The 24,060-nt window shown below is 55.2% G+C and overlaps 1 protein-coding gene across 2 annotated transcripts; it reads left to right on the top strand.

Moving 5' to 3' along the window:
* The first annotated feature begins 1,272 nt into the window (after positions 1–1,272).
* On the top strand, positions 1,273–23,699 carry TRAM2 (translocation associated membrane protein 2). 2 transcript variants are annotated; one of them, XR_012586363.1, is made up of 12 exons: positions 1,273–1,511; positions 10,483–10,546; positions 12,991–13,100; positions 13,364–13,480; positions 15,170–15,228; positions 15,810–15,894; positions 16,033–16,103; positions 17,210–17,314; positions 17,450–17,608; positions 18,575–18,738; positions 19,120–19,310; positions 23,059–23,699. XR_012586363.1 is itself a non-coding variant. In XM_074582085.1 (11 exons), exons 1-11 carry the CDS (start codon positions 1,392–1,394, stop codon positions 19,191–19,193), a joined length of 1,128 nt encoding a protein of 375 aa, XP_074438186.1. In that variant the 5' UTR covers positions 1,279–1,391; the 3' UTR covers positions 19,194–19,534. The 2 variants fall into 2 exon arrangements, 1 of the variants encoding a protein (XP_074438186.1); XM_074582085.1 differs by lacking the exon at positions 23,059–23,699 and having other exon boundaries at positions 1,279–1,511; positions 19,120–19,534.
* Positions 23,700–24,060: the final 361 nt, after the last annotated feature.

Genomic DNA, 24,060 nt, shown 5'->3' with positions numbered 1-24,060 from the left:
AGAGGTGGGTGCAGGTGTGTGTGGGTGCCCAGATGTGCATGGTATGTGGGTGCAGATGCGGGCGGTCATCCAGATGTGCACAGTAGTTGGGCACAGATGTGGGTGGGTGTCCAGATGTGCATGGTAGGTGGGTGCAGATACAGGTAAGCATCTAGATGTGCACGTAGGTGGGTGTAGATGTGGGTGAGCATCCAGACGTGCACAGTAGGTGGGGTGCAGGTGCAGGTGGGCATCCAGATGTGCATGGTAGGTGGGTGTAGATGTGGGTGAGCATCCAGACGTGCACAGTAGGTGGGGTGCAGGTGCAGGTGGGCATCCAGATGTGCATGGTAGGTGGGTGTAGATGTGGGTGGGCGTCCAGACGTGCACAGTAGGTGGGGTGCAGGTGCAGGTGGGCATCCAGAGGTGCATGGTAGGTGGGTGTAGATGTGGGTGGGCGTCCAGACATGCACAGTAGGTGGGGTGCAGGTGCAGGTGGGCATCCAGATGTGCATGGTAGGTGGGTGTAGATGTGGGTGGGCGTCCAGACGTGCACAGTAGGTGGGGTGCAGGTGCAGGTGGGCATCCAGAGGTGCATGGTAGGTGGGTGTAGATGTGGGTGGGCGTCCAGACATGCACAGTAGGTGGGGTGCAGGTGCAGGTGGGCATCCAGATGTGCATGGTAGGTGGGTGTAGATGTGGGTGGGCGTCCAGACGTGCACAGTAGGTGGGGTGCAGGTGCAGGTGGGCATCCAGAGGTGCATGGTAGGTGGGTGTAGATGTGGGTGGGCGTCCAGACGTGCACAGTAGGTGGGGTGCAGGTGCAGGTGGGCATCCAGAGGTGCATGGTAGGTGGGTGTAGATGTGGGTGAGCATCCAGACGTGCACAGTAGGTGGGGTGCAGATGCAGGTGGGCATCCAGGGGCGCACAGTAGGTGGGTGCAGATGGGGGTGGGCGTCCAGACACGCACTTCAGCTGGGTGTAGACATGGGTGGGTGCCTGGACACGCACGGTAGGGGGGTGAAGATGTGAGTGGGTGCCCAGATGTGCACAGTAAGGTGGGGCACAAGCATGGTTTGGCGGGGGGGGGGGTGTTGTCTGGACGCACACGGGCTGCGGGTGCCGAGGCCGGGGGTTGCCCCCCCCCGTCCACCCCGGCGGAGGGCAGGACGGTGCAGAGCTGTGGGGGCAGCGGCCGCGGCCGCGGGGCCGGGGTTGTGGGGGGGGGAAACCGTGGGCGGCCGGGGGAGGCGGGGGCCGGGGCGGGCGGCGGGGAGGGGTCAGGCGGCGCCTGCGCGGGGCCGCGGCGGAGCTCCGTGAAGTTGCGCGGGGGCCCGGGGAAGTTTTTGCGGCGGCGGAACGGCGGAGCGGCGGCAGCGGCGGCGGCTCCCGCTGCCCTCCCGGAGCGGCCATGGCCTTCCGCCGGCGGGCCAAGAGCCACCCGCTCTTCAGCCAGGAGTTCCTCATCCACAACCACGCCGACATCGGCTTCTGCCTGGTGCTCGGCGTCCTCATCGCCCTCATGTTCGAGGTGAGACATTCCCTCCCCACCCCCTCCCCCCCCCCCCGCCCTCTTCCGCCATCCCACCGGAGGACGCCCCCCCCCCCCCCCCCCCCCCCCCCCTCCCCTCACCCGGGACCGGCTCTCTGTGTGTCCCCCCCACCCCTGTGCACCCCCGACGCGGACGGGGCATCCCTTCGCTTCCCCACCCTCCTTTCCCCCCGCCATGCCCCGGGGTGCTGCGCCCCGGCGAGGTGACCCCATCCCGCTGGGGGTGCGGGACACCCCCCCGCCCCGTCCCCGTCCCTGGGGGTGCCAAGTGCCGCCCCATTCATTCCCCGTCTCTCTTCTCCCCCCCGCCCCCCGCCAAAATCTCAGTGGGGACCCAGCCCTGTGCTGGGTTTGGGGGTGGCGCATCCCTCTGCCACCCCCAGCCCTGTCCGGGGGTCCCCGGCTGCGGAAGGGGGAGCACGGGGGGGGTTGAACCCCCATCTCCCGCAATCCCACCACCGCTGCTGGGGACGATCCCTGTCCCGCACAGCTTCCCCTGCACGGAGGGGTGCCGGGAAAGGGAGTAGTCAAACCCTCGCTGATATTTCCAACAACTGGAAATGGGGGTAGTATTTTTTTGCCTTTTTTTTTTTTAATTCAACGTTAGCCCTTTTCCAGGTGTTTTCTCTGCAGTCTGCTGACCCCCACGCCGTGGGACAAACACCGGAGGCTTCTGGGCCTCCTGCGGATGCCAGCGTCTCCCCAGCTTTTCCCCATCTCGGCCATCCCGGGCCATGAGAAGGCATCCCGGCTCCTCCATGGGAAACCTTTGCCCAGCCCGGATGGCTGGAGCCCCCCCGGGAAGGCCGCTGCCGCCCCACCGCCGTGCAAAGCCATGCCGGGAATGCCGCTTTCTCCCTGCTCCCTCTCCTTTCCCTCCCAGCTTGCCTTTTTTTTCTTTTTCCTCCTCTCCTCTTTCGGGGAGGAGACGGGGAAGGGCTCGGAGGCCACCACCACCCTGCAGCTTCGCTCGGCTCCCGGCACCCTACGCCGAAGCACCTCGGGCGGCTACGACGACGAGCCGTGGTCATCGGCTCAGCCGGATCGGACCCCCCGCTCCCTGCTTCCCCCGCGCAAACCCTCCCCTTCGGCGCAAGTGCCACGTTTCAAAGCAAATCCGGATGGGAAAGGGGTGGCCGGGGGGCCTGGCGGAGGAGGAAAGGCTCCTTCTGTAGCAAATCGCAAGAGGAGGAAATCCATTTCCTTAATACCCTCCCGGTGACAGCCCCCTTCTTTTTTCTTTTCTCCCCTCTCCCCTTTTTTCTTTTTTTTTTTCTTTTTTCGGATTGAATGAGCGAGTCGCTTCTAGTGCACAAAACCTTTCGATGTGTTTGTGCCCATATATATATATATATATGTTTGTTTAAGGATCGGGGAGTTTTCAAAACTCACCCGAGAGAGCCAGCTGGATTCCAGAACCGCATGCAAATGCTGCGAAGTTGGGCTGCAAGTTTCGTAGTTGTTCTTTAAAAACAACAAAAAAAAAAAACACCCAAAAAGTCACTGAGGTTGCATCTCTGTCAGGGTTTCTCCCTACAGCTGTCCTTTTCGGGGTGCTGGCGCCCGCGGTTGTGTGTCGGGAATCCCGTCCCGGAGAGGTGGTACCTGGACTCGCTGGTGCGAGGGCTTTCGGTTGACACGATGCTCCGAGGGCGGTTTTGAAATGCGATGGGGTGAAATCCTCCCCGTGGAGGTGGTGGCAGGGAGACTTTTGTGGCTTTTGTGATTTTTTTTTTTTTTTTTTTTTTTTTTTTTTTTTTTTAATGGCTTTTAATTAAATCTCCCCTGATTGAGAGGCAGCACTTTCCTGCTGGTGCCACCGCTCTCCCGGCAGACCTCAGGGACACGATGCTTTTCGTACCGGGGTGGCTTTCGGCGCTTCTCCCTCTGCGCCATCCATCTGTAGCATCTGCCCTCATCTTCCCCTCGGCATGAGGTTTGGGACAACTCTTTTGGTCCCTGTGGTGCTTTTCCCCTGATGGAGAAAACAGGCTCTGCTCTTCTCCAGCTCTTCAAACCATCCCTGCCCATTTGCACCACCTCTACAGGGAATTTTGGTGGCAGCTCAAGATATTTCTGCCTTTTGACGCCTTTTCAGCGCTGATGGTGGGCAGGACATGTCATCATCCCTTCTCCTCCTCCTCCTCACCACCCTGTTTCCCACCCCGCTCACTGCTGGGCTCCCACCTTCCCCGATGCCAGTGGCCACGGCCGAGCTCAGGCTCAGCGGAAACAGCCGAATCCTGCTCACAATAGGCCGTTTCCTGCAGGGGAGGTTTCTTTGGGGGAGCACAGCCGGGATTTTTAACCTTTTCCCAAGCGGCCCCCGGGAGTTGAGTGCTTGCTTGCTCCGGTACTGTGCTCCTGGTGATACTTGAGGGCTGCTGGGGGTCTCCCCATCCCAAAGTGCGGCGCGAGATACGCCTTGAGCATCCTTTTGGATGCGCAACCTCTTCCCCATCCAAATGGATCAATGGGTTCTGCCAGCCCGGTATTTTGTCCGCAGCGGGGAGCGGGTATCAGTCATGATGGAGATAGCGTTTGCGTCTTGCTTGATGCCCGGCTGCGCCGCTAGCACCGTCTCGGCTCCAGAAAGGGGATTTGGGAGATGCAGATGTGAATGGGCATCCAGATGTGCGCAGTAGGTGTGTGCAGATGTGGGTGGGTCTCTGGATGTGCGTGGTAGGTGGGTGCAGATATGGGCAGACATCCAGATGTGCGCAGTAGGTGTGTGCAGATGTGGGTGGGTATCCAGGTGTGCTGCTCGCCAGTGGCACGGGCGTGTTGGACTTGATGATTCGAGTCTTGTGGACTTTTTAAGGTGATAATAGCATTGGTCAGGGAGGGAAGCCCAGGGTTTGGAGGAGGTCCCCCCCCAAAAACAGCTGTCCTGAGCTGGGCGCCGCAGGGTTTTCTGCCTTGCCAGCCAGCCCTAAGCCTTCAGGGTGTAAAAACACTCCCGGTGCAAGTTTGCGTGGTGGCCAGGCAGGGATTTTGCCGCGTGTGTGCAGCTGCTTCATCCACAAGCGAGCTGGAGCCCGGAAAGAAAAATCCCTCCCCCCTCTTTTTTTTTTTTTTTTTTTTTTTGGTTAAAACCCATTTTAAGTGACCGGGTATAGCAACGCGAAACAGGTGCTCTCCATCCTCGGGCAGAAATTGCTTTGCATATCTCTTTCCACCCTGCTTTGCAGAAAAATGAAGCCAAGGCCAGGCTGGGTTTAACCTGCAGCTGCCTGGTGACCTGTGTCCCGTCTGGGACGGTGTGGGGTCCATCAGCCTCCATGGGGGTTGAGTTTGGGGCAAACCTTGCTGGTTTGGGGGATTTCTATATTAGGCGGTGGCTGCTGTCATCATCTCTTTAAGATGGGGGAAACAGGCTTAATCTTATTTCTCCTTTATGCCCCAAAGTGGCTGCCATGAGCTCAGGGACAAAGCAGAGGGACAGGTCCCGATGCTTATACATGGGGTGACGGTAATAAAATTTATAAAACGTTATGTTATAAGAGATGCCATGCCCTTGCCGGGCTTCCCCCTGTGTGCAGAGCCACGGCAGTGAGTCACGGTCTCCCAAACACCGGGTTGTGACACCGTCAAACGAAGGCAGCTGACGAATGAGCTGCTATTTCCAGGCTTCCTGCTAAATATACTTTCCCCTCCCCGGTCCCCTCCGTAGTACTCTGCAAAAATTAAGGCCTTCCCGTCGTTAACGAAGGAAAACAAACCGTGTTTCTGCCTCTCCCGGTCTCTGCCAGATGTGGGAACTGAGGCACGCGGGCGGCGTAAAGGCTGAATAGTTGGGGGGGGAGGGTGGGGGGGGGCGGGGAGTAAAATTTAGGTCTGTTTTGTAAAAAAGGGAATAAACAAGGCAATGATAGTGGTGTCGTGCTGGGGGACCAGCGTGTCTGTGGGAGCAGGGGGGCTGTGCCGCCCTCGGGAAGGTTTTTTTGTCGAAGCTGGTTGTTTACTTTTAAAGGCTTTGGTCCAAAGTTTGTTCTTGAGTTTACATATAGGGCTTGTGTCAATCCATACCGTGGATCAACAAGTTTTTCTTTCAATAAGCACTCGGGCTGCCAGGGGAGGAAAAAAAACAACCCCAAAGTTGTGAGAAAAGCCTTCGGACAGCATTTTATCTTTAATTAGTTCGAGTTGTTTTTCAAGCCCTGGAAATATTTTCCCAGCTCAGCCTGCAGAAACTCCCCCAGCCTCCCCCGCCAGAGATTTGGAGCCGTTTCCTTCCTCCGAAGCTGTTTTAACCCAGGCAGGACCGTGGGGATGACGCCGTGTCTGGGGGATCCCGGTTCGGGTGAAGACGGCACCAGACCCCGCAAATCCCACCCAGCTGAGGCTTTTGTTCGGAGAGGTGACCTGGTACCTCTCAGCGAAGGATGCTCAAAAATTACCCGTCGCTCCGGAAAATGTCAGGGATTGAGTGTGGCAGCGGGTGGATTTTGGGAGAGGTGCTAAGCTGTCGGGATGCCCGTGCTCGGATGATGAATTTACTAAAAGCCACTCACGTGCCTGCGAAAGCGTGACTGGGATTTTTGGTTCGGACTCTTAAGAGTGTTTCGTGGTGGGGAAAAAAACCCAGCGTCTTCTAAAAAGGGTGGGGGGAGCTTTGCTGCTTTGTATTAGGCAGCAAACTCCGGGCTAGCGGGGGTGTGTGGATTTTTCCAGGCGCTGCGTTATCGGGGAACAGGTGCATTAGCTTGGTGGGATTGTTTGGGCTTTCTCCGTCGTCCCGTCATCGAGGGCTGCGAGGGGGATGCGCTGATTTGGCGTTGCTCCATGAGACACAGCCCGAACCCTGTCCCGGCTGCTCTGAGCATCGCGGGAAACCGTGGTCCTGATGGATGCGTCGGGTTTTGCCTCTTCGCCGTCCGGCTGCCCTTTGGTCCTCAGGTTAATGTCATAAATCACCAGAAACCCATTCGCTGCTGAAGATGCTGTTCCCTCTGCGTGGCTGTAGGGAGCCCTCAGGAGAACTGCTTCCCAAATTTAGCTGGTTCAGGCACATCTGTCATGCCAGGCAGGATGAGGCCTGGATGAGGAGCATCCCCATCACCCCCTGGGGCAGCGGCGGGTTGCACAGAGGTGCCCTTAATGCAGGGCAGGGAGCGAATGAGGAAAACACAGCCTTTCCTATATGGTCCCATGGATACAAATCCCTCTCCCACCCTATAAAAATCCCTCCCCGAGTCACGGTGATGCTCTGTAGGATTTGGGCTGCTGGCTGGCTGGAGATAAGAAGGGAAAAGCAAAGAAGCAGGTTGAGGAGCTGGCCTCACAGCATAACCAAAAAAATATAATAATACTTGGAGAGGCCCAATTCCGCCCCTACCTGCGGCAGTTTTGTGGCAGCTCCGGCTCTACTCGAGACAGGAGGGTGCCTCGTGCTTCCTTTCCCGTACCAACATCTTGTCTCAGAGCAAACAGAGAGCGAGCATCTTGTGCCTCTGAATAACGCTCACGTTGCTCTTCCCGTTATAAACTTCTCCTTTCTCTGGCTGCCTGCGAAATGCTCGATGTGAGCTCTAAAGCTTTGCCATCGCTGGTGCTCGTCGCTCCTTCCCGAGCGGGGGAAACCTGGTTTCTGCCTTGCAGGGGAGCTGGAGGTGGCCTTGCTGGAGGTCGTGGTTCAAGTGTTCCCCATTTTCTTGGAGGCTTAAGCTGCTCGGTGGAGTTTCTGTCTCTCTGTGCTACGCAGGGCTGTGTAGCAGTGGGTGCACCATGGGTGATCCCAGTTGATGTGGTGGAGGACATGCTGTGGGAGCTTTATGGCTACAGTGTGGGATTTTGGAGCCTGGTGCTCACTTGATGGAGCTCAGTTACAACCTCGGTCAAGTCACCTATCCCTCCATGCCTGCCAGTAAGGAGCGTGTTGTGCGCAATGGCAAAAAGACGCAGGTCCCTCCATAGACGTTCAGGGTGTCCTTCACCTTCAAGGCTGGAGGGATAACACCAGTGTCCTGCTCAAGGTGGTTCGTCCCATGTATTTCATGCTCCATCTGCCTCGGCTGCTGGAAACCACAGCTCTTTTTCTATCTGTACTGAGATGTCCTCGCAGTGGTGGCAAGGAGATGGAGGTGACCCAGCCAAGGGTGCGCGATGCGATCAGGACCCTGGTGGCTTTCTCAGGTGGTGAGTCCCAGAGGACAGAGCTAAGCTGGATGATAAGTGCGTTGTTCTGGGTTTCTTGTGGAACTGCAGCAAGGAAAGCACGGAGGCGCAAGTGCTCACAAAATGAGATGCGACCAGTCTTTTGAGCCCTTGGAAAGGCCAGGGACCCACCTCTGAAAATGCTGCCTTGGCCATTAAAGTCCTGCTGGTGCCCACAGGAGAGCGTGTCTGGGGTCTGCGCCAGGGCGAAGGGTGAAATGCTGCATGTGTTCAGGCGTTTCTGTGGTGAGTGTGAACACTTCCCGACCGCTTGCAGGAGAAAGGAATGCCTTTGATGCCCAAGAGGAGACCTTCCCTCCACATAAGGTCTGTGAGATGTCCAGAGGTGGACAGGGAGGTCGGGTGCCCGGAGGTTCAAATTTGGCCCCCGGAGCTGCTGTCGTAGCCTTCAGTGAGTGGCGGCAGGTGCGTGCCTGGGCCTCCCCATCCATCAGGTGGAGAAGAGAGGCAGTTTGTCTTTGGAAGTCAGTCTGTCTGGAGCATGCCTACACCCAGGAGGTTACATTTATCTTAGGATGTAAAACATTTTATGCAGGCTTTAGCAAACAACCCGCTACCTCTCTGTAGTGAAAGGTGGAGGGGTGAACGAGCGCAGAGGTGGCCCCTGAAGCTGTTGGTGGTCCTCTGGCCCACGGGAAGCAAAGACAAGTGTGGAGATGGGACAAAGCATTGATTGATCCTTGAGTGGATGGAGGAAACCTCTAGGTTTCCTACCAGGCCCTCTAGAAAAGAAGATTAGGAGCGTCCTTGCAAACCACGTTGGGGCTGAGCACCGTGTGGGCGTTGCTCCCCAGCCTGGAGATGCTCCAGGTTTTCTCAGACCCACAAGTTTGGCTTATGGCCCCTCCATCAGGTTAAGAGACTTCATCTGGAGGTGATGCCTTGTTTCCAGCTGTTTACACCTCTGGATATCAGCCGGGTACTCGGGTAGGATGTAAAACCTTCAGGGCTTGCTGCCATCAGCACATCCATGGCACGGCCACCCATCCCTGCAGCATCACGGCCCCCACTGGGTGCGTGCATTTGTTTCATGCCCTGCGCCAGCTTGTGATGAGGTTTGGATATAAAGTCCAGGTCCTGGTTGTGCCGTACCGCTCTGGGATGAAGCAACTTTGCTTTCCTAGCCAGCAAGGTTTCCAAGAGCCAGAAGTGTCTCCTTAAGCCAGCATGAGGCCAGGCGACGCGCTTTTTCCATTACCACCCCAAACTCTGCCCGTGGTCTCTCTCGGCATAGTGCTTCTCGCCTCTACTCCTCCACAAGCAGAGCACAACATGTGGGATTCCTTTTTTTTAAGTGTGGGGGGAAAAAAAAAAAGATAATCCCCAAACATCATGAAAACACGCCGTGGAGTTTACTTTCCCTCAGCCGAGGCTGCAGGAGGATGGGCAGCGCTGCCTGCGCCGGCAGAGCGGAGCCGCTGGCCGGTTGCTCAATGCTCGTGGGGGCGGGATGGGAACGCTTGGCAAAGCCCCCGTGCATCCATCCCCCCCACAGCTACATCCCACAAGACGTGAAGCAATATTTCCAGACGGGTTTTTAATAGCCTGCAGCTCTGAAACGGTTGCAGCTATGTCTGTGTGAAACACGGCTCATCTTCATCGGTGTTGGACGGGCACGGGATTTTTTTGGGTCTGGTTGCGTATGAGGCTGGGCACTTGCAAAGCATTTGGAAGGGTGGCTGAGGAGCCATCGGAAAGGTAAAAGTCTCTGGTGACCTGCTGCTGGTGTGGGGTTGGATGGGATGAAGGCATTTTTGGTGTCAGGCATCTGTGGCCCCAGCTCGAGGGTGCGTTGGTCTCAGAGATGCTGCTTTGAGGCGTCCTGCAGACGCACTGGGATGGGATGGGATGGGATGGGATGGGATGGGATGGGATGGGATGGGATGGGATGGGATGGGATGCTCTGCCCCATCCCCACAAAGCCTCCTGCTTCACTGCTGGGGAGGATCGTCCCCTTGACTTCAAAGCAATAAATGAAGGGCGAGCAGCACAGCCCTGATTTGGAGGGGGGCTGGTGTCTCATCCCAGGCTTTTTTTTTTTTTTCACTTTATGGACCAGCCTGCGATGCTGGACATGCATCTGGGATCTCTTGTGTGGCCAGCATAAGGTTCAGCACTTTTGCCAAAGCTGCTTTTCGCCTGCCCCGTGGGACCCTCCTGAGCACCTGAGTGGTCTCTAAAGGGGTCCAGCCTCACTGGTCCCATGGCTGATGTTACTAGAAAAGTCTCCACAAAGATGCAGGGGTTAAATCCATGCGGAGCCCTGGGTGCTTTGCAGCCTCTGAGCTTGCTCGGATGCTGGGTGCTGCCATCCCTACCTCGGCCAGGCTCCCTGTGTGGCTGCCTGGAGCGGATGGGAATGAGGGATGATTTTAGTTAACAGCCCACTGGGTCAGGCTCCTGGGGTCCCTTGAGCAGCCAGTCGCAGGTGACGGTGGCCCATGCTACTGGAGGGATGCTCATCCTGGAGGGGAAGCGGGGAGCTTCCCCCGTCAGGCTGGCTGGTGGCTTTTGCAGCTGCATTCCTTTTTCAGGTTTCTCCCTCTTTTGTCCACCCCTTTCCCCTTCCCAAATCCCAAGTCCCTGTTGACAAACCTCTTCCCTAGCAATCTCCTTGCTGAAAGGCTTTTCTGCCAGTGAAGCTGGTGCCTGCACATCTCCCTGGACGATTTGCCTTTCCCAGTGCTGTAGGAAAGGGGAGTTAATGGTGCCACAGGAATAGATTCAACAACTGATTTGCTTTTTTTTCCCCCCCCCTGTGTCTCTTTGACAGGTTACAGCCAAGACTGCCTTCCTGTTTATCTTACCTCAGTATAACGTCAGCGTCCCTACAGCAGGTAAGAGATGTTTCTGCTGTGGGCACCCCAAAGGGAGGGTCGAGTCGTGGTCTGCCCCAAACCCTCGCTGCCAGCTGGCCTGGACTCGCCCTCTGCTGACGCACACTGTACAGGCCCTGGTCTGGTACTAAAGGAGACTTGAAAAATAAGAAACGTGGGGGAAAAAACAAAGTTTGGGTGGCTCAGAGCACACTGATCCTGTCTGCCAGCCCTCTTGCCGCTGGCTGGGGTTGGGAAGAAATGCTTTCCAGAGGTTTTAGGGCTTCCTCTCCTGTTCCTGCCGTGGTCAGGCTGCTTTGTGTGCTCTGCAGGGTGAGGATCCACCTCCAAGGCTGGTCAGGCAAGATCAAATTGCCTGATTGCGTGCCCAGAGCAGCTCTGTGCCCTGCCCAGGAGCAGGAGGGATTTAGCTCTTTGCTGAGCAGCAGGGGCTGCGCAGATAATTCCCGTCTCGCATTATTTATTGGGATGGGGCAAGGTGAGGGTGCAGAGATGCACATGGTGCGACAGCATCCCTGCACCGGGCAGTTTATGGTCCTGGCACCCATGGGGAGTAATTCAAGGAGGCTCTGAGCTGGCGTAGGTCCGAGCCCCGTGGACCAGGAGATGTTCCTCAGCTCCCAGCCAGGAGGCAGCTGGAGGCTCGGTCCCTGTTTGTATTTTGGCTGCTAGTTGTCACCTTCCTGGCTGAGAGCCCGTGCGGGGCTGGCGGCGATCTGAGCACCGGTGTGAGGGCAGCAGGAGGTGGTTTGGATAAAGCCCTGGGCTGAGGATGAGCCAAACGCCCAGGGAACGGAGCTTGGCTTGGTGGCAGAAAACTGCAGTTAATTAGAATTGTTTGAGTAATCATCCAAGGGAAGAGCCGGGGTTGTCGGGATTAGTGAAACTAGGATGAGGCAGACATCCTAGGAGGAAGATAAAAGGTCCGCCCTTATCAATGTCATGGTTGAAGAAATCACCCAGATTAAATTGTGGTCCACGCTGCCCTATGGCACAGTCCAGACAGCTTCCGCTGCTTTTGTGTTAAGTGATTTATTCTTTCCTGCTACCACACATCTCTGGGGGGGGGGGGCTCATAACCGCCTCACCAGGGTCAGGTATTGGGATATCGATACAGGGCATGAGCTAACTGAGGCCGTGGGGAGAGAGACCTTGGTGCAGCGAGCTTGCTCGTGGGAAGGGTTATCGCTCACCTGAATTTTTTCCTGAAAAAGCTCACCTGAAAAAAGGCTTGTTTCACATCCCTCGCAACAAGGATGCCATTGCCTGGCAGTCGGCAGATCTCGCTCTCGTCTCCCGTGCTCAGCGCACGCACAGCTCCTGCTAGAGCAGCTTCTGAAATGCCCTAGAGAGAGGAGAGGAGGCAGGGCAGCCGCACACAGCATGGTGTTATTTCCTTTAGCCTTGTAATTCTTTTATACAGGGGTTATGAGCTCTGTGATACAGGCAACGTTTTTACCTCTGGGTTTTCACAGCGCCCAGCCGAGGGGCTCCTAAGGACCAAGCGTTTTCACATCCTTATGCCAGGTGTTTCCATAAATCCTATTCAAACCTCATTCGTGCCTCTCGAATCTTAGAGGGTAAACGGGGTCGGTGACAGACCAGTCACTTCCCAGCATTGATATTAGGAGGGGATGGCCGGGATGAGGGTAAAGGAGAGCAGCAGCTGGGGGGTGGGCTGAGCTTCGCGTCACGATGCTTTCTGCAGTGTGCCACAAGGGCAGCAGCTCTCCCGACTCTGCTTCTTCCCCGTAAACTGCGGGGCTGCAAAGAGTTGCCTAAATGCAGATGTCTGGGGTATTTTGGGTGCTGTTGGGTCTCCTGTTGCTCTGAAAGAGTAGGACCTCCCATGGGTCCTATTTCTCATCCGCCAGCCCCGTGCTGCTGTCTCGGATCTCTTAATAGCACAAGGCATCCGCATTTAGGCAGCTGAATCCTGCTCCGGCAGCTCTCGGGGCTGAGTGGGAGAGAAGGGTGTTGGATGATATCTGAGGGCGATGGAAATCCCATCCCAAGCCCTAGTGGTCACAGCAGGGTGTCCCCGAAGGTGACAGCAAGCTCTTCCTGCCCATCACTTGCTTCAGCGCTGCCTCCGTATCTTTGTCCCTGATAAATTCCCATCTCCGCAGCCAGGCTGTCCCCAGCCCCTCACGTCTGGCAGGAGAAGCTTGAAGCGTCCTGATTGTCACCTCCCTTGAGGTGTGTAACTATTAGAGGCGGAACCATCCACCCTCTGCCAATTATCTGACCCAGGATGGAGACCTCTTTCCCAGCCCTGCAGCCACTGGCACAGTCACGATCTGTTTCTCCCTCTACGTCTCTGGTGGCCCCATCCAAGCTGCATGTTGGGAATAGCCCCCGCTGAACTTCCATTAACCCTTAAGCCCTTGACTGGAAATTGTTTGGGTCACGGGGATTTGACCCACCGTTTGGTCTCTTTGCAGACGGGGAGCTGGTCCAGTATCACTACGGGCTGAAAGATCTGGTCACCATCCTCTTCTACATCTTCATCGCCATCATCCTGCATGCAGTGGTGCAGGAGTATGCCCTGGACGTGAGTGCTGTTTAGCATCTCGAGTTGCCAAAATATCTCAAATACCCTGGGGGGACCTGGTCCTGCTGCAATTTAACGCTGCTCCGGGGGTGGTGTGGAGGTTGAGGTGGTGATGAGTGAGCCTTCATCTCTAGGGGCCATTGGGTGATAAGTTAGCCTTCATCTCTGGGGCTTGCTTGGGATGGGGAGGAGGAGGAGGGAGGATTGTTGATCCAGTGGCTCATGTTTTCTTCTTCATTTTCTCTCCCTCTGCTCCTTCCCAGAAAATCAACAGGCGTCTCCATCTCTCCAAGGTCAAACACAGCAAGTTCAATGAATCGGGACAGCTGGTTGCCTTCCACCTCACCTCCATGGTTTGGTGCTTGTACGTCGTGGTGACGGTAAGGCACGGGGTTGGCTGCGATTTGGGTTCCCTGGGTGGGATTTGGGGTTTCTGAAGCGCAAAACCCCAACAGCAGCGGGGAGTGCCCAGCCAGTCCCTGGTCCAAGATGGGGCACACTTCAGCAAATTTAGTTTACAAGTGTGGTGGGTCTTTCCAGCCATGGAGTGAGGGCAGTTTCAGGACATCCTTCTCCTGCTTCATGCAAGGAACAAACAAATGGGCTGTAAAAAATTTTCGGAGCTGGACCCCAGAAATCCTGCCTGACCCCGTCATCTCCATCCGGGACCTGCCTTCTTTCTCAGCCTTATTTTCCTCCTTATTTGAGTTCAGTGCCTTGGGGTTTTTGGATGCCCTTTACAGGGGTGTGGGGTGAACGGGCAGATGTTTGTGATCCTTCTCTCTGTGATCCCTCTCTTGGTGAGCTGGCGGTGAGGGGAACACTGAGAGCAGGGAAACCATGCCGTGCCTTGGGTTGTGTTGAGGGTGTTTCAACCTGTAACCTCTGGGAGGAAAATTGGAAGTGGAAATGTTTCATTTTGGGGAGGAATGAGGAGGGAAGAACAGGCAGCAGTGGAGAGATACAACTATTTTGGCAGTGTGAAGGGATGCTGATGCTTTGCTACCGGTGGCCTTTGAGGTCCCTCTGTGGTTCCTGGTGGCACTGGCGATGGATGCTCAGGGGCAGGTCCCCTCCCTGTTGCTCGGGTGTCCTGCCAGCCCTCTGTAGAGGGTTGCTACTCCCTCCAGGCCAGCATTTCTGGGAATCTGCTGGCACTGCTCCTAGTCCCGTAGGGCTGCGGAGAGGGAAGCTTTGGCAAAAAAGTCAGTGCCACTGGTTTTGGGCTGCTGTTGCCCAGTGTCAGATCCATCCCTCTTGGCTCTGAGGCTGCAGCCTCCTGTGCAAAGCCACGTTGCCACCGAGAGCTCCACAAATGCTCCACATGTGCAAAGTAGGTCACTCTTTGCAGCGCTTGTACTTCCCTGGGGCTCCCCGGACAAAAAAAGGGCTTAGGGCAGACAGAGGATGGGCGATGGTGACAGATAGGTCCTGGGCAGGATGAGTTTTCCATGCCAACGTCTCTTTGTGAAGCCCAGTGCAGCACCTCTGTGGCAGGGGTGGAACGAGAAGGGAGCCCCATCCTGTAACCTGCCCCGTGAGCGTAAGGCAAGAGGCTGTAGGGGAATGCAGGCAGGTGCAAAATTAAACTACGTGGTGCATATTAAATTATTTTTGTAGGCGTTTTCTGTTCCCATTTCTCTTCAGAAGGACTTCTTTTTGCTTAAGTGATACTTGGGTTGGAAATGCCGGTGGGGAAGAAGCACCCCTGGACCATGTACGTGGTTGCTTGTAGCTGTGATGCTGGCATCTTGCCCCCACGCCTCCAGAGCATCCTTCTTGCATTGGCTGGACCCCAAAACATCCCATCCTCAACTTGGGGCCCTCTGTGCAACCAAGCAACCCCCAGACATGAAACTTGAGCGGGGCGGTAGAGAGCCGTGAATGTGGCTGGGCTTTGGAGACCTCAGCCCTGGCTTGTGCAGGGCACGCAGTTTTTTACTGCAGGCCGAAAGGACTCGGGGTGTCATCCCCAGTTCCTTGTTTCACTGTAGCATTAACCTGCCCCGTCGTAACCATGCGCTGCCTCTTCCTTTTGCTGAAGGCTTGCATCTTTTTTCTCTTTGCAGGAAGGATACATATCAAACCCTCGGAGTTTGTGGGAAAACTACCCTCATGTTTATCTTCCGTAAGCACTCGCAAGGGCATTTTGTTCTCGGGCTGACCACTTCCTTCCTCTCTATGGTTTTCCTTGTGGCTGGGAGCAGGGTGCTGACAGCGCAGCACCCTTTTGCACGCAGCACCCTGCTGCAAGGACACCGCAGTGAGATCCCAGGGGACGCTGGACATCTCGTTTGTGGCGCCGGGGAGGGTGTTCCCGGAGGGTTTCCTCCATGAGGAGGGTCCTGTGGGCATGGTTCCTCCTCCTGGATGCTTCCTGCCCGCATCACCTTGGGCAAGTCGCTTTGCTGTTCGTTTTTCATAGTAGAAACGAAGTGGGGGATAAGCCACCCTTCTTGGGTTTTTGCACGAGTGAGGTTTGCTGAGAGCACGGAGACCGCAGCGCAAGCATCTGGGTAAATTCCAGGCATGTCTAGCTTGGCTCAATGTATAATTTCAGCCCTGAAATGATGCCTCCTAAATCCCGTGGCTTCAAAGTGGCGGAGGGATTGCCTGGCGCTGTGCGGCTGGGCATTTTCCCTGGTGTCGGGATCCCCGGGGTCCTGCCATGCCCTGGGCTGGCTCACACGGCTCGTCCCTGCGTTTCAGGTTCCAGGTGAAGTTTTTCTACCTGTGCCAGCTGGCATACTGGCTGCACGCCCTGCCGGAGCTCTACTTCCAAAAAGTTCGCAAGGTGAGAGCCGGGTGGGTGCTCCCGTGTGCCTTGGGGATGCTTGAGGCGGTTTGCCTGCTGGGCTTTGGGGAAAGCAAGCTTTGGGAGAGGGTGGGCGAAGAGGGGCGAGGGGTTAACGCGGCTTTCTGGCCCATCCAGGAGGAGATTCCCCGCCAGCTGCGGTGCATCGCGCTCTACCTGGTACACATCGCCGGTGCCTACCTCCTCAAGTGAGTCGGCTGCTTTGGCATCCTGTCCCGCGCCGCGGATGGGGCTGAGCGGGTCCTTTTGCAGGGCCAGTCACCCGAGTGGGGGGCTTAAAGGGGGGATAAAGGCAAGTGTGTAAAAAGCAGATGGTCTCAAAGTTGAGCCTCCGACTGCGGGGTGATAGTCAAACAGTTTGCCCAGGCCCACAGAGCTGAGTGTTGAAGGAGTTCAGCGATGTTACACGAGTGCATGGGCGGTCTCTGTTCACAAGGCGCTGCAAAGCAAACGTTAACCAGGGAGCCAGGCTGATGGGTGCATCTCCCCTGGCTGTGGGAAGCACCCTGGGGTGCTCTCCCAGCACAGCATGGGTAAGCAAGCTCATATCCTTCCTCTGCACAGAGCAGCAATGCCAGCGGTTAGGGCTTTGTGTCAGACCCATCGCAGCTCTGCTACTGGTTTGGGCTGCTTCCAGCACAGGAAGGACTTGGACCTGTTGGAGCGGGGCCAGAGGAGGTCCCGGAGATGCTGGGAGGGCTGGAGCCCCTCTGCTGGGAGGACAGGCTGAGAGAGCTGGGGGGGTTCAGCCTGGAGAAGAGAAGGCTCCGCGGAGACCTTCCAGCCCCTGCCAGTCCCTCAAGGGGCTCCAGGAAAGCTGGGGAGGGACTCTGGAGCAGGGAGGGGAGCCATGGGACAAGGGGGAACAGTTTAAAATTGAAGGAGGGGAGAGTTAGATGAGATACTGTGAAGAAATTCTTTGGTGTGAGGGTGGTGAGCCCCTGTCCCAGGTTGCCCAGAGAAGCTGTGGCTGCCCCATCCCTGGAGGGGTTCAAGGCCAGGTTGGCCGGGGCTTGGAGCAACCTGGGCTGGTGGGAGGTGTCCCTGCCCAGGGCAGGGGGTTGGAACTGGATGATCTTTAAGTTCCCTTCCAACCCAAACCATTCTGTGATTCTATGATGTTTTTGGGACAGGGATTCCCCCATCACAATCCCACTCCTGCTGCTGCAGAGAGGTCCGGCTTTGGGCTGGTGCTTGTTGCAGCTCAGGGATAGCAGGGGAGATGCTGTTGCTGGATATGAAGGACCAATCTTGACCCAGCCCAGTGATGTTTTTTTCTTCTCTTACCTCCTAGCTTAACCCGCTTGGGGCTGATCCTCTTGCTGTTGCAGTACTTAGCCGAATTCTTCTTCCACGTGGCCCGGCTGGTCTACTTCACGGATGAGAACAACGAGAAGCTGTAAGCAGGCGAGCTGGCTATGGCTTCCATCCTTCGGTGCCGAGGAGAGCTGTCGGCATGATGGCAGCTTGCTCTCACCTTCCAGCTCAGCTCTGGAGGCTGCTCCTGCCGACACCTCTGCTTGCCCTCCTGCAGGTTTAATGTCTGGGCCGTCGTGTTCGTGGTCACCAGGCTGTTCACCCTCACCTTGTACATCCTGGTCATCGGCTTCGGGCTGCCACGGGTGGAGAACCAGGCCCTCGACCCCGAGAGAGGGAACTTCCTCAGCTTTCTCTTCAACAATATCCTCTTCAGGTAGGAATATTCCCTATCATATCTACCACCTTTTTTTTTTTTTTTTTTTTTAATGCACCCTTTCACATGAAGGCTGAATTGTGGAAATCTCCTCCCTTGGCATGTTCCTTGGTTGTGCTATCCCAAGGTGGCTTTTGCTGAGTTTGGAAATGCCAGTGGGGTTCTGATCTAGGTTCTCTTCAGGGAAGGTCCTTGTGAGCTGGGAGGGTGTGGAGGGAGCGAGGAAGGGTTAAAGGCTGTGGAGCCACGACAGGAGGGCAAAGCCAGCAAATGAGTTGCACACTGAGTGAAGTTATAAAGCATGAGCCTGTCTTAGAGAAAGGCTTACAGGCTTTCTGTTCTGCACCCATAACTGCGCTTACAGGGATGCAGCCAATGAAAAGGCGTTTTCCCTTCTGCTTGGGTGTGTTTTGCTGCCTGTTGACATGGGAGACGGGACGGGATGGATTCCTCATGCCTTGCAGTCTGTCTGTCAAGAGTGGGAGCCTTTCTCACCCATACAGCAGCTGTAGGTTCAGTCCAGAAGTTTCTAGGACAGGTGCCTGGTCATTCCCAAGCTTTTTGGAGCTATGGACTATGGGCGCACCTGAGGATTTGGGGGACTTCCTTAGCTCACTTCCAACCACATCCACCTTTTAGTTGTACAGAGCAGCTGGGGACATCTTACCTTGATCATGCAGACTGTGGTTTGGGCAGTGCTGCTTGGGATGATCCTATTCATCCATTCTTGCCCTAAAGTCTTAGGAGCCAGGAATGCCCTGAGCACCTGAGAGCTTTGTAGTGAGGAGGGAAAGGGAAGTGGCTGCCCTGAGCTCAGGAGATGGCAGAAAGCAGAGATAGTGGCTGGAGGGACGGCACCTCCCACCCAGGGAGACCTTGGCCACCAGCCCTGGTGTGGGTGGAAGGCTGGGCTGGTGGTGGCTTCGCTCCTCTGTTCTCAGCCTGCCTCTTCTCCGCCCCTACCAGAATGAGTGTGCTGCTGTTGGTGTGCCTCTTCCAGGCCTCGGTGATGTGGCGCTTCATCCACTTCCAGCTGCGGCGCTGGCGGGAGTACTGGAACGAGCAGAGCAGTCGGAAGCGAGCTGCTACCGGCGCTAAGCAGCAAGCCAAGCCGCTCAAGAGGGACTCGGGTGAGTGCCAGGGCTGGCGTGCCATGGGGTGCCACCATGGGAGGCATCAATCCTGTGGTTCGGCATCCCCTCGGGCAGGCTGCTGCCCATACAGGCGATGCTGCGGTGGTGCCTCCTGCTCTACACTGAGCCCAGGGGATCCCCAGCAGGGTCATAGAATCATAGAACGGTTCGGGTTGGAAGGGACCTTAAAGATCATCTAGTTCCAACCCCCTGCCATGGGCAGGGACACCTTCCACTAGACCAGGTTGCTCGAAGTCCCGTCCAACCTGGCCTTGGGTCGTGCCATGGTGGGGTATTTCCCCATATCTATGGGCCAGCCCCAGGAGGGTTAAGGTTTTGGCCTGTGCAAGGGACGATGTTTTCTCTCTCCATCCCCAGGTTACCATGAAAACGGAGTGGTGAAAGCGGAGAATGGCACCTCGCCGCGAACCAAGAAACTGAAATCACCGTAGAAGCCAAGGCTTGTCTCCTGGGGAGGAGGGCGAGATACCGGGACTAAGAAGCGGCCCCTCCTCCCGGTCCACACGAGCGTCGTCTTGAACGGCTTGGAAACCGGTCATCTTCCCAAGGTGTCTCTCGCTTTCTTCCCTTCCTTTCTTGCTTTCTTGAACCATTTGCAATAAAACCAAAAAGGTCCCTTTCCCTTGCTCCCTTCCCCTTGTAGGAGCCTTTCCCATCCCTCCTGATCTTGCCTTCTTCTCTTTCATTGTAAATCAGTGTGCAATTTTTTTCTTTTCTATTTTAGTGTTTCGTTATTTTGGGTTATTGTTACAAATGCATCATAGATGGTTCCAAACAATCCTTTTTTTTTTTTTTTTTTTTTTTTTTCTTCTACAGCATGTTCCTCCCCTCTCTCCGTGGTGCTTCCCTGAGCCCCGGGGTCAGGGCTATGGCAGCTTGAAGGCACCACGTGTCTGTTATGGGAACAGGCTCCTGGGGGAATGCGCTGGGGCTCTCTGACCCTGAGGCTCAGGGGTGCTCTTGGGCGAGGGTTGTCTCTCCTGGGGCACAGTCTGGCCAGTGCTTGGCAAGTGCTGCAGGATGGTGATGCTGCAAATAGAGACCAGGGTCTGAGGGAGGAACCTCAACCGCGTCTTGTCTCATGGTGGACCTCTGGTTAAGTGGGGTTTTTCTGACCCTTGGTTTTGAGCTAATTTTGGAGAGCTGGGCAGCAGAGAAGGGAGAGAATTTCCCTTTTCATATAGGACCCATGTCCTAGCTTCTGCTTGCCCCAGCTCTTCTGGTACAACTGGGTCCCTCTTGGCTGCGGGAGGTGGGCTGCCCCGTAGTTGTTCTGGACCTCCCAGCCCCAAGAGCTGGGCTCAGGGCTCTGCAGCTCGCAGTGCCTTGTCGTGGGGCAGCAGGATCCTCAGGTCCACGTGAAACCTTGAGTCCCACCCCGCCCTGAGCGCTGGCCTGTCGCCTGTCTGCCCAGGCCCTTTGCCAGCTTTCTTGTGCCTCGTGGACCTGGTCTTCTCATGACTTGCGACCACGTCCAGATGACAAACTGGCTGCTGCAAAGGCTTTTGCATCAATGGGACTGTGCCCTTCAGGCTGTCACCTCAGCCTTCCTCATCCCTACTGTACCAGTCCAGCCGTGTCATCGGCAGCCACCAGCTTCACTCTTTGTTTCCAAAGGATACAGAGCTTGTATCCACCCAAGGTGCTATCAAATGCAGGGTTTCTTCCAAAAAACCTAGCCCCTTCATCCTTTTCTGAGCTGTGAACAAGATGACAGGGAAGGGGAAGGAAGCCGGGGCTGCAAGGAGCAGCTTGCATATTAGGAAAAGCCTGACCTGTGACGCATAGCTGTTGGCAGATGGAGTTGTCTCAAATCTACCTCAGAGGCCATCTGTTGCTGCAGACCACTTTCCCCTCTTGCTCCTGCCCACTGCCACCTGTACGTGGTGGCAAGAGATTGGTGGGAACCCCAGATCCCGCCAGCTCAGTCCCCTGCTGCCTCTTTGCTGGGGAGCAGCATCTCCTGTCCAGGGCTTTGTGGGTCAGTGCCAGCTCGCCGAGCTTCTTCGGGGTGCCATGCACCCATCTAGATTTGGTAGGCGTGCAGTAGGTGGGCACCTCTCACCCCACAGCTCTCCTCCGGGGCAGTTTCTGTAGCTGGGCTTTGCTGTTGGTGCCTCTTGTGCAGCAAAGCCGGCTATAGCTTTTGTTCTTTGCCATGGCAGGAGCAGGCGAGTGGTGTTCTCCCTTGGCTGGGCGAGAAGAGGGGGCGCAGGGTTATGGGGAGCTCGGGTACTCTTCGATATGCAAGCCAGGATTGAGGTCCACCTTCCTTGCAGGTGAGGGGAGCACGTGGTCCTTCGTGTCCCTCTTGCTCAGCCCTTTGGGCAGCTGAACTCTGGCTCTCTTAGTGCAATTCTAGCTTGAGGCTGGCGCAGTCGTCCTTCGCATCATTTGTGTTTTGAGGAACGGGTGACAGTTGATTTTTCTGCCCCTCTTTGAGTTGGGTCAGGTTTTTTTCCTCCTTCTATAGGTGTCTTCTCTCCCTTCCTCCCCCTCTCCTTGTTGAGCCCCAGCTAACGCTGGGGAGAAAATGTGCAGGGACACGAGGGACAGTTGGTCAAACTCTACTTGTTCCTCCATCCCCACGACCTCTGAGTCCCAAAGGAGAGATGTCAGCAGGACTCCAGGAGAGGGATTACCCCTTTTTCAGGGGAACTGAGGAAGGAGACTTTGGAGCAGAGTCCTTGGTGGTATCTTCCATTGCTCCTTGTCGCCCTTGCTGGGTCGATAATACACATTTTGGCTCAGAGGAAGCGACAGTACCTGCAGTGCAACGTGATGAGAAGCGAGGGGAAAAGAGCTTTAAGTTAGGGAGGACATGGAAAAGGTCCAGTGTGAGAGGTTTTTTTTCCTTTCTGCTGCCTCTTCCCATCCCCAGCCATCCACTGCCACGTGCCCTCCGAGAGCGACTGCTGGCCGGCATCTCTCCAGAGCCTCAGCCGGTCCGTTCTGCAAAGCCGGTGCCTGGCAGCAGCTGAGATATTGACTCTGTTAACACGTGACACATACAGTCCCCCAAAAAAACTGGCTGCTGAATGATTCCTCCTCCTGCCTGCTTCGCTTCAGGCAGTTTTTTCCACTTGCACAATCCTTGCGTCTTCATAAAGTAGCTAATTATGCTTTGTATCCCAAGTGCCTTATGTTGCCGTGTAGTCTCTCGTACGCTTGATCCATGTACTATATCAGTAGCTGAATGCTCTCCCTCTTTACGACGTATGTACAACGTATGCTACATTTATGTGTTGTTTTTGTTTTCTTTGTGATAGAGCTATCAGTAAAAGGGACAGTTTGTTTTGGAAGCGTTTCCATGTGTTCTTTTTTTTTTTTTTTTTAATTTTTTATTTTAACCTGTAGATGGTGGGGCTTTTTTTGCCCTCTCCTGTCTTTAGTCCTCAGAAATCCCCATCCTTCTCCTGTTGTGCCCAAATGTGGCAGGTTTTTTGGTTTTTATTTTTTGAGCTGAGCCTTTGCTGCAAGGCAATATGCGCTGTCATCCCAGAGGTCTGCAATCCACCCTCCGTTGGAGGGGTTGCCACGGGCTGCTTCTGTCTGTCTTCTCGTCATCCCTTGGCTGCTTCTACGTCCACGTCATTTCTCAGCAGACCGAGACTTCTCTTCAGCCCAAAGAGCTTTTTCTTTCCCAAACAGAGTATTTTCATAGCAAGCCTTTAGTGGTCAGTCTTTCCTTGACCGCTCTGCGTACAAAGATGCCGTAAGTCCACTTTCTTTGAGTGGATGCTCTTCTAGTGCCCCATCTTCTCAAGCCCTGTGTCTTCTGCCAAAAAGATCCAACCCCAACCAGGAGCTCTTGTCCAGCACAGTGCAGCAAGTGTTAGACTGTGTAAGCCTTTACTTTCAGTGTAACGCTATTGCTTGTACCCTTCCCATGGGCTTGAGGCTGCTTTTGTAGTCTGTGTCCATTATCCAACCTGAGAAGGTCGGGGATCAAGTAGTCTGTGATTTTTGGTGTGAAACATAGCGTTTTCCTGCCCTAGCCTAGAAGAGCTGTGGAATACGAGCAGTAGTTCTCTCTTTTTGTCTTAGTTGGGGAATGGGCTTGGGAAGAGAAAGGGGCAGAGGAAGAACAGATGTAGCATTTCACATATAATTTTTGAGTGACTCTTGTGTTATGGGGCATTACAGTTGCGGTTGTTTGGTTGTTTGGGTTTTTTTTGTTTAGGATTCTTTCTTTTTCCTCATCGTGTTTGGGTTGGTAGTCAAGAAGACAAGTTCCAGTTGCCCTGTAGGTCTCCTTTACTTTTAATTCACCATTTGAAAATGTATTTTTGGTAGGCTTCCTGGTTGGAGGGAAGAACGACTACTCTAGGATGCCTCCCCCTTGCCTCCAAGTGACTCTTGAAGCCTGTAGATACCCTGCCTTTACTGCAGCGCATGGGGGTTTACAGCAGCCTCTCCCTCTTGCCTTAGCTAAAGTCTTGCTAGATGGACCCCGACTTGCGTCAACAGTAGATGGAGATTATGGGGTTTGATTTGCAGCCTCCTGGTCAACTTCATGAGTGTGTAATAGATGGTTTGGCGGGTTTTGTACTCAAACTGTGAAGTATGTTACTTCGCCTTGCGTCTGCGTGCAGGGTTTTGCTGGCAGCGGGGAAGAATGGTTGTTGTCGAAGCCAGGCGGAGGCACGTCATTTTTCTTTGAATATGTTGAACTCGATGGACCAAACTTCGGCAAAGGAACTCGAGGAAAATTTCTGTTCTTCCATATTTATACTTTAGTGCAAATTTCCTAATTTTGGAGGGGGTGGGGGGAAGTAACAGTCTCTGATATGTTATCCCGTTCATTTCATTCTTCCTGTCACTTCAAGTTTTGTACGGATTTTGTTTGTTTGTTGTTTGTTGTTAAATGACTTTTGTGATAAACTCAACAAAAGTATTTTTCTGAAATAAATGAATAAAAGGCCTAGATTCTTCCACTGCCGCTGTCCGCTGATGCTTTATCACCCTGCTAAGCTCTATGAGTTTCCAAAGGAGGCTGTGATGGGTTGGACTTGTCTCCGTCTTGTCACACCAGACCAGTCTGTTCCCTTCGGTGCAGCCTCTAAATCCGGTGTCCTCGGATTCCCCACAGCTGGGGTTCATCTTCTCGCGTTTCCCATGTCTACAGCACGGGCAGCTGCTTCTGAGTTAGTTATCTGTGGCTGCTTTCATCGTTGGGAGGGGAGGATGAGGGCATTTGTAGGATATGATTTGTCTGATGTGGTTTAGGTGCATACTTTATGGTGAGCCAAACTGTATACTTTCTGCAGCTGGCCCCAGGCATGCTACATCATTCGG

Source organism: Larus michahellis, chromosome 3, assembly GCF_964199755.1.
Source record: "Larus michahellis chromosome 3, bLarMic1.1, whole genome shotgun sequence".
Classification (NCBI taxonomy): domain Eukaryota; kingdom Metazoa; phylum Chordata; class Aves; order Charadriiformes; family Laridae; genus Larus; species Larus michahellis.
Note: the sequence above shows the minus strand (reverse complement) of the source record. Positions and strands in the feature narration are given on the sequence as shown.

What these genes read in the sequence shown, in the direction of transcription:
- TRAM2 (XM_074582085.1), top strand. Translation starts at nt 1,392, where the DNA reads ATGGCCTTCCGCCGGCGGGCCAAGAGCCACCCGCTCTTCAGCCAGGAG. An exon ending in TGCAGGAGTATGCCCTGGAC is followed by an intron (nt 13,101 to 13,363) that starts GTGAGTGCTGTT and finishes GCTCCTTCCCAG; the next exon opens with AAAATCAACAGGCGTCTCCA. An exon ending in TACCCTCATGTTTATCTTCC is followed by an intron (nt 15,229 to 15,809) that starts GTAAGCACTCGC and finishes CCTGCGTTTCAG; the next exon opens with GTTCCAGGTGAAGTTTTTCT.